Source organism: Enhydra lutris, unplaced genomic scaffold (genome assembly GCF_002288905.1).
Source record: "Enhydra lutris kenyoni isolate GAN:26980312 unplaced genomic scaffold, ASM228890v2 scaffoldscaffold95, whole genome shotgun sequence".
Taxonomy (NCBI): Eukaryota; Metazoa; Chordata; class Mammalia; order Carnivora; family Mustelidae; genus Enhydra; species Enhydra lutris.
The window spans coordinates 365,193-378,054 of NW_019154179.1; the positions used below are offsets into that span (position 1 = coordinate 365,193).

A 12,862-nucleotide genomic window follows, 5' to 3' on the forward strand; every position below is an offset into this window, starting at 1 on the left:
TCCGTGCGCCTCAGGGGAAGGCAGAGGAAGAAATGTGTTCTTTTGTCTTTCTAGCCATATTACCAGGGATACGAGATTGGGGAATAGGCAGCAAGCATTTCTTATGTGTTCCCTCTGCTGCCCAGAGGCCACTGAGGTGGCTTTTCATGTTATTTGCATCCATAATTCTGAAGGAGGAGGCCATGGCCCCTTCACGTCGGCATTCTGGGAATTCTGAAATTCTGAAATTCTGGTTGGGTTTTAGGAGAAGAGGTCCAGTATGACTCTTTTCATGTCCTTTTGAGTTGACAACAAGCTGTGACACAGGCAAAAGGAGAGCATAGGAAGTTTCATAACTGACAGAAGGTGAATTCGGGACAACTCAGGGGTACGGCCTCAGTGGGCTTTCTGATACTCTGTTCCCAAGCTAGACGGACTCACCCATCCAGTTACCTCCACAGCCCAGGCCCACACAGCCTGCCTCATGTCCAAAACGTCCCCTGTCTGTGGGCAAGCAGATTAGAAAAGAGGAAGCCCCATGTGGCCAACCCGATCAGAGCAACTCAAGCCAGGTCAAAGGTGCCAGTCCAGGGAGGCACGTTCTCATGTGGGAACGCGAGGCCTAGGGCATGGAGTCCTTCCCACACACTCTTCCATGTCTGACATGCTATGACTAAGTTTTCCCTTCATTTATCACCGTGCTTGTCCATCAGAAATGTACTGCTGATAAAATAATAGCTTGCATTTGCTTAATCCTCCCCTGGCTGTGCGCTTCATGTGTGCTGTCTTTAGTCATCAGAGGGTAGCTTTGTGCTTTTATCCATTAAATCTCTGGCTCCGTGCTCAGTTTGCCAACAAAGGTACTCTGAAGTGCCAACTACAGTCGTGTTTTCGGTTATGTTCACATCTGGTCCCCTTGCCTTCCCCACCCCCCTCTTCCACTTCAAACCTTCCTGAGACCACCAGTTCAATTCACGTAAATGTAACTTTTATAGGGGCCTTATATACCACAGGCTTTCATTTGCCTAAAGTGTTCATCTGGGTCCCAGAAATTTGGCCAAAGTACTGGTCACTGAACTTTTGAGCATTGTTCATGCGGGCTAAATTATAGGAAGAACATTCCCTCTTCCAGCTCCAATTCCACACGCGCTCTGGCCCACTCTGGGGGAGCGTTTTGGTAAATATGTTAATTAGAAGGCACTTAGGTAAACCGTTGAAAGTTTATTAATTTTCTTCGGCTGCAGCATAACCATCTCTAGCCACAGAGGAATCTTTGTATTATGTTTAACCTCTGGAGACCTTTGGTAAAGCATTGTCTTACTTTGGGCCCATACAGTTTAAGCACGACAAGGAAACTTGGATAAAGTCCAGAGGAACTCAGCAAAAATGATTAAAAGTGTGGAAAATACGTACCATGAAGGAGAAGAGGCACTGAGGTTGCTCATCCTAAAGAAGGGAACGGCTTAGTGGGAGAAGCAGTCTTCTTGAGCGTTGTGAAGTCTATGGAAAGTGGCCTGTGGACCTTGCAGGATGAGGCCCTATTTCTGTACTTTGAAAGGCTAGGAAAGAAGGAATGATTTTAAATCATGAGGGAAAAACTGCCAATTTCCAGTACACCCTTTGCTATGAGAGAAGCCTTTCCAAATCTTCCTGGCTTGGTGTGATTTCTCCAGCCCTGGCTCCCTGGTGTAGTTCAGCCTTCTGGTTTTTATAGCACATACTGCATTTTGCTTTATAATATCCTAGAATGCCCTAAGGAAACCCATCCAACTTTCAGACACGACCACATCATTGTATATGTTGACATCATTGTCAACGACTCATTGGGGACTGGTGGTGGCATTTTGAACACTTGTGATTTTTACGGTACCCAAGCATCTACTCTGCTTGCTAAAATATGTTAAGAAATTGTCTAACCATCTTACTGTGTCACTGTACTGATCAGAATTTTAAATTTTTTCTTCCAACCAAAATATAAACTCCTCAAAGGTAGGGTTGGAAATTTATTCATATGTGTGTCTGCGGCATACCTTGGGGTGCCTTGAGTAGAGCAAGAATACAGGAAGTAATTACTAAAGTGTCAGATAGAACTATGAAAAATGGACATGCATTCCCAGGGGAAACTTCCAGTGATTCCTTTTGAGCCTATGACAGGGAAATGTCTGTGTCAGCTACTTTCAATACATCTCGTTCTTGAAACAAGAGGAGGACTGAAGGGGAGAACCTCTTTAGGCAATTTCCAGTCTTGTGATTCTGAGTAAAACGTGGTCAACCCTTCTTCCATGGAGAGACCTCTTATAAAAAATTTCAGCCCAGCAATCATAGGAGAGGGAACCAGTGATCTGGTTCCCATCATTTACCAGCCTAATATTTATTTCACCAGTTCTTCCCACTCTTGGCAGTGTTAATGGGCAACATTGACAAAGAAGAACAGGAAACCAGAGAACCACAGAGCTGAGCTAGCTTCTAGAAAAATCCAGGACCTAAATTTCCTCAAGAAGATTAATGCAGTACTTGGGAAAGGAAGGTTGGGAGGGAGGAGCTTATGATGACTCACGATGTGATGAAAAGAATAGTTCTTATTCCTTAGGAATGTTGTGTGGATTAATTGGGATAATGCACATGAAGTGTTCAGAACAGTTCTTGGCATGTAATAAATATTCAGTAGCATTTGTGGGAGGAGTTATTGTTTATTATTCTCATCCCCAGTGCAGATTATTTATAAATAACAATCAAGCATTATTATTAATCTTAACTATTACAATATTTACCCTGATTACGAGTGTAGGCATAGGGAATAGTGATTTACAAAGGTCTGATTTGCTGATGATACTGCGAGTAGGTTGGAGTGGGCACAGATACAGAAATGAACAGCTGAAGGTTAGTGGGAAAGGAAGCATCTTTGAGTTAATTCTGGCTTCATGGGGGACTATTCATGACATTATAAATGTACAGTATTCCCTCACCACTTCAGGAACAAGGCTGTTGGCATGAAGAGAGGCGACGGCCTCATGTGGAGAGTTGCCATAGAGTCGTAGTGCCAGAAGAAACCTTAGAAACCATTTTTTGGTTTGTTTTTAATTAAAGTATAATTAACATACACTAAAATGCACAGATCTTAAGCATTTGGCTTGATGAGTTTTTGACCATTGTTTACACCCTAAACTGACAGAGAACATTCTAGCACCTAGTAAGTTCCCTCTAATCAATTCCTCCCCTGCCCCTGCAGCCATTTTTGTGAGACCACATTAGACAAGAAAGAGACTGCAAGTAGTGGGGGGCTTGCCTCATATCACAGTTAGCCCGCCTGAGAACAGCACTAAGCCCAGCTTTCCTGATCCTGACGTCAGAACCTTTGTGTCATCTTTCCTGATGCCACTTCCATTTTTTAAAAGATTTTATTTATTTATTTATTTGAGAGAGAGAGAGAGAGAGAGAGAGAGAGAGATCACATGCATGTGAGCTGGTGGAGGGGAGGGGCAGAGGGCAAGAAAGAGATCTCAAGCAGACTCCCTGCTGAGTGCAGAGCCTGATGCTGGGATCCATCTCAGGACCCTGAGATCATGAACTGAGCCGAAATCAAGAGTCTGATGCTTAATTGACTGAGCCACCCGGGTGCCACTTCCATTTTATTGGGAGCCTTAATGGTCTCACTTATTTATAGCTTGATTGCATTAAAGCCCCGCATTTTCTCCCAGGCTTTGATCATGAAAAATGGTGCTAATACACCTAGCTGGAGTAAACTTCATTCCCCTAGCTAGAGCCGTTCATGTCCAGAGAGAATTTAACTCACTTTTTCTCTTCAACAAATTGGCTTTTTTTGGGGAGAGAGAGTGTGAGCACTTGAGCTGGGGAGGGGAGAGGGGCAGAGGGAGAAGGAGAGAGAGAATCCCAAACAGGCCCCATGCCCAGTGCAACCCTGATATCATGACCCAAGCTGAAATCAAGAGCCAGGTGCTCAACAGACTGAGCCACGCAGTGCCCCTCAAACTGACTTTTTGTTATACCTCCAACTATTCTCTGACCTCTCTTGGCTGCAAGAAATAGTGGCCCCATGATGCATTTCTAGATAGGCCCATGGAATGCCTCTTTGCGAAATTGTGCTTTGATAGAATTTAAACTTAAGCCTCGACTTTGTTCTGAAGATGCCTCCATACCTGCAGTCTCTCTGTTATTTCATGTGCTATGGAAGTTTTTTAGTAGAGTGTGAGCTTAAATTATTATCGCCCATTATACACCTATGTAAATATATTAGGTGGTTAACTCAATAAATGGCTTTGTGAGACCTTTGAGTACTTGTCATGGGGTAGACATTTGCAACACTTTCAGTTAAATGTTTACCAGCAGGCACCTTGCCTCAACTTGAGAAAGTTGCTTTATGGAGACATAAAGCAAGGGTATCAGTCCAGGGGTATTGGCTAGCATTCAATGTCAGTCATTACCATTGAATGGTCAGTTTATTACCATTTTTCTTACACTCACTGGGGGTGAAATGTCTCTGTGCTAGAAGCCATTGTTCTACACACCAGGCTGGGGGAGGGCAAAGCTAATCTCCATAGCTGTGTGGATCTCCTTGGGCAGTGCCGGCCTTGGATGAGTGAAAGGCACTTCAGAAATCTGGAGAGGAATTATTGTTGTGGTGCGTCCCTCTTGGGACATGCCAGCATTTTAAGGTTTTTCGTTATTCACTGTGCTGTGACTCCAACAAGCACTGGTAGTTAGAATTATAATTTGTAAATTAAAATTAGAGGGGCTTTCCATTGTGTTTGAATAAAGGATGTGTTAACAGGCCAAAAAAGAGGGTTCCCTTTGATGTGGGTTTCTGCGGGTAGATAAGTTCTCTGGAGGCCTATGAGTCAGGTTCTAGGAATTCTTGTTCAGCTCCACCTTTGACAGAATAACTGGTGGCTCTGATGGTACCTGCTGGGCTCTGATCTGTTTCTTAAAAGGTTGATTCAGTTCCATTTGTACCGAAAGAGCACTGGGAAAAGTGTCATTTCAAGAATGCCTCCATATTATTCCCTAAGAACACAACTTCTGATTGCCTTTAGTAAGAGCGCCTAGATAACTTTTTAGTAAAATGGGTTGTGTTCTTTTGAAAAGTTGAAACCTGTCCTGTCATTTGGTTCATTATTCTTCCTGAGTCCACATCTTTTATTCTAGGATATTCCAGAATGGGATCCCAAATTTGGCTTTGTACCATCCTTAATGTTCTGAGTTATAAATTGTTTCTGATTTGGAGATTTTTTTTTTCCATGTGATATTTGAAAAGCACATTTCTGAGGGCAGAAATTTTACTTTTTATTTTCAGGAGGGGGTTGTTTTCGTTGTTTTGAGTATTGAAGGGTTTTCCCCTGTTATTCTAAAAATAAGTAGTAAAATCTACTTTCACTTAGCTTAGATTGAAGCTACTCAGAATTTCAGCCCATCAATAAGTATTTTGACCAATAGGTTTTCACTGCTGCACAGAAACAGACAAGCCAAGAATTCAATTGAACTGCCTGGATTGTGAGCCCATCTGAGCCACTGTCTCTTAGAAGTTGTGCACATCTGTGAGAGTTGCTCACCTCAATGGCAACAAGAATAAACCTGATTTACCATACAGCGCATCTCTTTATTTCATGTCGTTCCCAGGTATGTTGGCATTTGTGGTCACGTGGAGTACCCCTGCCGCTTCCAGAATCCTTCTGCTACCACCCAGGAAATTATTCCTCATCGGGTCTTTGCCCCACTGTGCCTCCAAGGTGCCTGTCGAGAGACCCTCCTGCATCTGATCCCTCTTTGCCTCTCGGCAGCATACTCTGTCCTGGGAACACACCCATTCTCCCGGCTGGACATCCTCATCGTTCCTGCCAACTTCCCGAGTCTGGGGATGGCCAGGTATGTTGTGCCATGGCGGCACTTGGACTACACGCTTCAGAATTTCTTTGATGATTTTCTGCTTTCCCTGAGCGCTGTCAGAGCTGCCATTTGACTAGGGTGGTCATGCTTGGACATCTCTTCGCTACCTTGAGAGGTGGTTTGTGTGTGGACTCCACCACATGGGAGGGAGCCGTTAGGCATCATGGGCTCCATCAACTGCCTTGAAAATAAAAAGCTCGTGTTGTTGCCCGGATTGAAAACACATTGTGCCTGCAGAGTGATGTATGTTGGATCGTGGCTGATGAGTGGCTGGTTAGCTTAGGTGGTGAGAGCATAATGCTAATGAGCCCAAGGTCATAGCTCTGGGCAGAGTACACAACTTAGTTCCAGGGCCACAGGCTGCTCACCTAATCCTGACCAGCTGTCTCATCCATTCTCGCCATTGGTCACAAGGGCAATGACTTGAGAGCCCCTGTGTCAGAGAGACTGTGGATGGATCAGTGTAAATCCATCACCACTGCTGGAAAAACAGCTCAAAGCAGATGGCTTACTGGGGGGGTTGGTGGTGAGAGGAGTCACTTGTCTTGCTACTATTTTTTAATATAATAAATGCATTAGTCTTACTGTGACCTCAGTTTGGCTCTCATGGAAGATCAAGACATGCAAGTTGAACCGTTCCCTCTATATTATTTTCATCTAAAACTCATTCGTTAATGCTGTTGTTTATTCAGTAATAGATACCTGCGTTTCCCCTCAGCATTTTACTTGTTATGTACTCAGGATTTTACTCAGTTATATTTCTGTTTGAAAATCTTAATCATTAACAGCAAATATGCTTGACTAAGGATAGGAAAAATAAGCTCATCAAAACATGTGACTTTAAGTTTTTCCCTATTAGTCAAGGAAATTCCTGCTGCCAGTTAATCTCCATGCTTTCGAACAGCTGTCATTTGTGGTGTTTTCCCTGAAAACTGCATACATTCTTCGTAAAACCCATGAGTAGAAAAGAACTGACCAGAACATTTGCTTTTGATCTTTACTACATACGTATGCTTTTTAAAGCTGGCTGGCTATTCTTAATCCTTGAGGAGGTCTGAGAAAGTCATTTAGGCTGATTTTTTATCCTGTATTTATGAAGATAATGGGAATGTAGAAACTAAGATAATTATATATATTTGGTAATGTGCATCAGTATTGTTTGGAATGTCTATAAATAGATTTTGTCTTAACAAGGGGGCTTCTTTGGTCCCTTTGAAGAGTCTGCTGGACTTAATTTAAGCAGAATTATTGGCGAAGAAAGGGTTGTTCATTAAATGTTTCTCATTTGTACCCAGTTTTGAGGGGCTGTGTTTATTTGGGAGTTTTTAACACTTGATGAGAGTCGTAGTTTTTCAGGGCATGTTTACTAAGAGTTCTAAGTTCTGACCTGAGGGAACCAGAGGCAGAGTATTTTTCATACAGAGGACCTCATTTTCTGTAGCTCCTTCCCGAGAGCAGTCTGCCAAAACCAGAATTTGTTGACCTGCGGGCCATTCTGCAAAGCCTCTCTTTGCAGCTTTGCGTGCCCAAGCAGGTAGGCAGTGGGTTTGCTGCTTTTTGAGATATTTAAAGTGACTTAAACATGCTTAACTCTGTATTTTGAAAGTAAGAAGCCTAAGAACCCTAAGGCCAAATGGTACTGGGCACCAATGTCAGAAAATATGGTGATAATAACTCAGCAGCAGCAAGACTGCTTTTATGCTTAAAAACAGAAGAACCGTACATTTAAAAATTTGTGGTTGGTTGTCAAATATCATTTTCCTCCCATTTTTTTCTTCCGTTTTAGACTGTGGAGTAGTCTGCCCTGGTCTAGATGTTTTCCTGGGCTTAGTTACTGTTCCCCGTATTTGAGCTGCAGAGGGGGATTGTGGTATCTTCCATTGCGGAGGGGGGGACTGTCGGGGGAGGGGGGAAGCACTCTGTTTTTCCTAACTAGGGCCTAAATTGATTCCACTTGCTTGGCTTGACTCTCGTGGGATCCCAACACCTTGAGCCACATGCGATTGAGTGGGGTTTATGACTCAGCTGGCTCCCGGGGCCCTGCTGCCTTATTTATGGTCAGGGTTTTGCTTAGGGCTCTGTAAAAGCAAAGCTGGAACAAAAATTGACAGTCTTGTAGGGACAGTCTGGTCCCTAAACAGGAACAGAGAAATCCCAAGTCTAGTAGGAGCCATCCCAAAAGACCTCCATACTGAAACTTGTCATTGTTTTGTTCATTGTAATGCACTAGAGATCAAAGGATTTCTTGGTAGATTAAATGGTTCTTTGCCGAATCCACATTTTATAAACATGTATGCAAGATCATAAATTCCATACCTCTGGACTTCTTTAGTGATTAGTTCTTAATCATAATGAATACCATTTTATACCACTGTAGTATTCATTTTTGGTGAATGGCATTAAACATTCCCACATGAACTAAAGTGGGTAAATTGTTAGTGACCATTTTGAAGAATTTTTTAAATTTTTGGATGACATCCGTAAAGATTTCACTGTATTTTAAATATTACACATCAGAGTTTGTATGGCTAAGCATAAAACTCTCCTCTCTCTTTGGAGCCCAATTCTGATATTTCAATAAAGTGGGGAGAAACACACTTGTATAATTTGAATGTATGATAATGACCAATCAGTTTATCAGAAGGTAAATGACAAAAAGACAGCGTTTTAGAACTTGGAATGCTTTTCCAACATAACAGTAACTAGACTATCTTTCAAGACTGCATGTTGTGGTTTTTGGTCACCTTTTTGTATAAGAGGAACCATAACTTATCAACCTCACCCTTCCTTTTTTTAGTCACTGTTCCAGGGGAGAGATACTTTCATTCTGTTCTGATTCTGAGAAAAATCCCTAGTTTGGCTTTAAGACACTACCGACTAGTTCTGGTCTGTAATTTTCTCATTTAGTGCATGTAGGCTCTTTGTTTTTGTTTCATTTTGTTTGTACCTTCCATGGAGGCCGAGTCTGCCATATAAGGAGCTGTGGAGTGTACCTTTTTTCAATTGAGTAATATGGTGTCGAGCCAAAGATATGAATGCATCTTATGTGAATCTCCAGAACATATAGACACACTCTCTTCATGTTGGTATAATCAGCATTCTGCCATTTTCATTGTGTTCTCGTAGTTTCTCAGGTGTCTCAGCTAGGGATGGACGAGTAAGCCTCATTTCCCAGGTATTGAGAAATACATGAAAGGAGCTCATCATCATGCTTACGTTCTTTGTTATAATAATAATAATGTTAATGGAATAATATCCTGGAACCAGATTTATGACAGTTGCTTAAAAATTAACACCTCAGTCTTACCTCTTTCGTGTTTATAATAAATGCTTTGCTTCGCCATTTGTCTTTCAGCAGCTCACAATTACATGTCACGGGGCATAATTAGGTTGGCAGAACTTCCTTGCTGACATCCAAATACATTCTTTTTTTTTTCCCTTCCTCTGTTTGAATTTCAAGAATCTCCTGCAAATCATTTCAGAGCGGTTTTATGTCTAGAGCACTGACTAAAAAAAAGCTGTGTTTTCTGTGACTCTACTTCCCAACTCTACCATTCACCGGTAGCTTCACCCCTGGTTCCACTTGGAAAATTGGGGAAAAAAAAAAAAGTGGCAGCGTGGCAGACATTAGGCGAGAGTTCTGCTTTGACTCGTTTTTCCACTGGTTTCATACCAGATTGTCTTGTTCGTCTGTTCATTGTTTGTTTATTTATTCATCTATTCATCCGTCCAGTAAATTTCTATTAAGCCCATACTGTGTGTGCCAGGTAGGATTTAAGATGCCGAGTCTGCAGGGGAGAACAAGATTGATGCGATCTCTGTCACCAGGGAACTTGCGTACTAGTCAGGGGAGAGAATTGTGTACTTAAAAATCAGGAACTAAGATGTATGCTTTGAACAACAAAAACGAAGTCAGTGACAGAGTGGTTGTTAAGAGTCTGGGGTGGTGGCAGGCAAAGGCTTCTTTAAAGAGTGGCAGGTACTGTGAGACTTGAAGAACAGAAAGGAGCCAGCCTCATGAACAATCTCGGGGAAAAGAAAACCCAGGCTGAGGGAGTTCAGGTCCAAAGGCCTCTAAGTGGGAACCCCTGAGATGGGCCGGAGGAGCAAAAAGAAGGGCAGTGTGGCTGGAGGGCAAGGAGCTTTTAGCGTGGCTTTTCTTAGTTCCTTCCTTACACTCATTTTGGGTGCCAGGAGGTCCCACAGTCCCTCAGGTCTTAAGTCACCGAGCCACCTGTGCACCAGCACGAGGAGAGTGAGACATGGCAGCGGTTCAGCGAGGATTGGTGGTTCCAGGCCATCAGGTGTTATGGGGAGAGGGTCGCAAGAGAGGCCAAGTCTTTTCTCAGTTAGAAGACCAGTGGTGCCATACCATCTTGTGATTGGCTGGTGAGAACCTGCCTTGGCTTAGCAACTGCTGTCCTTGAGCAGAATTCGCCACTGCAGGAGCCTCAGAGCTCCTGGTGCAGGGACCAGCAGCTCTCCATTTGGGGAGCAGGGAGAAAGCAGGCCCAGGGCTCCATGTTTTCCTTCCCCGCTAGCGGCTGATGGATTCCTTCCCAGCTTTGCTGACATGGCGGGTCACGGGGAGGGAGGCAGTGTTTCTATGATTGCTCATCCTAATTTTTAAGTTTCTCAAAGACTGAGCACAAATAGGATTGATAGGGAGCAGAGGGAAATCATCATCAATTACTTAAATACCTTCTGTGGGCTTCGCAGCGGAGAAAGACTGTGAAGCTCCCTATTATACATGGCTTGTTCTAAAAGATGTGATTGTGCAATAAAAGGCTTCTGGGTGCTTATACTAGTTCCTGACTGTTGTAGGCACAGTTTTCTCAAGTACCTCAATTTGGGAATGAACAGTGTGCACATACACGCCCAAGAATGACCGTCACCAGCTTTCCCTCCGCCCCCTCCTCCTGGGGTTAGACAGGGTGTTGTCCTGTTTATTCTTATCTCCCAGCCAATGTGTAATAGAATAAGCAAAACATAACATGCTGGTACAAAAGGCCTGTTGTTTGCAGCCTTCTAATTGTGCTCCTTTCTGCCGGGAAAGGAAGCAGTCATAAATTTCTGTCATTATCTTAAGTAGTAAGGTTTCACAGCTTTGGGAATTTTTCTGTGCTTGTTCTTTGTTGGCTTCTACGTGAATTTTTTGTCCCCCACCCCCAACAGACTGAAAATGCCATATTTTTAAACAGTCCTTTACTTTCGGGGGGCTGTGACTTCATGGTTTCAATGCAGGATGCAACCAATAGTGATTCTCTCCTTTGGGAATCTGATTTGAGCCATGAACAAGTGTACCTTTCTCTTCGCAAGGGTTGCCAGCTCTCCTCTCTCTGACGTGCTAAGGATTTGGGGTGGGGGTGGGGAGTTGTCTACATGTGGGTTTTGTTTCTTTGTGATTGCTCTTTGTCTCCCAAACTCTCAAATTCTAAATTTCTTTCCGAATGGATTGTTTTCAGAAATATTTTGAAGGGGTATTTCGTTCTGCTGTTTTCAAGAGTCATTCTCCTCTGTTTTTTCAAGTAGGTGGTTTGAATGCTAGAAAGCAGCTCATACCATCCTTTTCTTTTTCCTGCAAGATTCTTGTTCTTTGTTTATTGGCACCCCTGCCACTGCCATAGTGATGAACACATGGGGGAGTAGTGAGGGCCATACCGGGAGGCTGAACTCACAAGTCACAAGCATCCCCTTTGTCACTTTGTTTGGGTTCATGTCTCCATTCTGGTTTTGGTCTCTATTTTTCTTCTTGGGAAAATTATCTGACTTATCTTACAGAGAAGGTTCTCGTGTGTCTCCTATCTTATAGAGAAGGTTCTTGTGTTTTTCTTTCTTTGAACAGAAACTAGTATTCCTAAGGTCACCTTCTTCTGGGACCCTGAGAGTACCTGGCTTTAGTTTTGACAATACCAGTTTATACTGAGCGAGGCAGGTAGGGCGAAGGTGGACGTATGCTCCATTCTTTGTGGTGCAGGGGCAGGAGGGTCTATGATGTCCCCAAGTCACGTAGAGCCAGCAACATGGAGAAGGATGTAGAAGGGCCTCATCCTGGGATGGCTCTTGGTATCTGGGGTTCAGACTTAAGCGAGTGTTTTCTGTAACCCTCTCTGAGGTTTATGTGTTTACTTCAGGGTCTGGCCATGGAAATCATAGTGTCATGGAGTCTACATGAAGATCAGCATTCACCACGGGCTCATTAGGAGGCAGCCACAGAATCTGGGTACCAGGCAAATTCTTGGATCACATGAATATGCTGGGGCCAGGTTCCGTCTCTCTCTCTATTCTGTTGGAACAACAGCAGAGTGAACTCACAGCTTTTGGCTTAGCCATAATCTTCTTCTTGCCATCTAACAGCTGCACTGCTTGTCAGACCCAGAAGTAGCATTTTATCATCATTACGCCATGATTCCTCATGCTCTGAAAGATTATGCTTAAGTGTTTTGTTTTCTTTGAACTGTTCTCCACACACATAGACTGACAGTCCTACCTTCACAGAACACGGCTGGGGCCATCCTTCAAGAGAAGTTGTCAGGCCCTTGAAAGGCCTTCCTGAAGCAATCATCCCTCTGCCTACATTTGTAATCTTCTTCTCTCCATAGGCCCCTAATCTCTTCCAGCCCTTGAGCCTGAGATGGCCAGTCGGCACTACCTTTCCCTTTTTCCATTGCAAAGAAAAGCCTTTTATTCGCCCCCCGCCACTTATTTCTCCACAGAAGCATTATTACTGAGTAGAACATCCACTCCGTGGGTGAGAAAGAACAATGGAATTCAATGTGCAAAGTTGCCTGAGTTGGAATATTCCCAATCTTGTGGGTTCTCACTCTTCAGGCCACTACGCAGAGCCACTACGCAGAGGGAGAAAATGCTCCCAGCTTCTGGACCGTGTAATGTATATACGTGGGCACGGAGCTGTGTACGTATTTCTTTGGAGGCTAGACTCCTTTGGGGGAAAACGCCAACTCTGGAAACAGTCCTCAAG

The 12,862-nt window shown here is 43.5% G+C and overlaps 1 protein-coding gene across 4 annotated transcripts in view; it reads left to right on the forward strand.

Moving 5' to 3' along the window:
• The window catches only part of LOC111139084 (chromosome unknown C9orf3 homolog), a 353,105-nt gene that overhangs the window by 79,945 nt on the left and 260,298 nt on the right, over nt 1-12,862 (forward strand). For all 4 annotated transcript variants that reach the window (XM_022491219.1, XM_022491218.1, XM_022491220.1 and 1 more), the window contains exon 5: nt 5,614-5,859. In XM_022491219.1, coding sequence (XP_022346927.1) covers nt 5,614-5,859 — 246 coding nt within the window. The remainder of the gene's footprint in view (nt 1-5,613; nt 5,860-12,862) is intronic.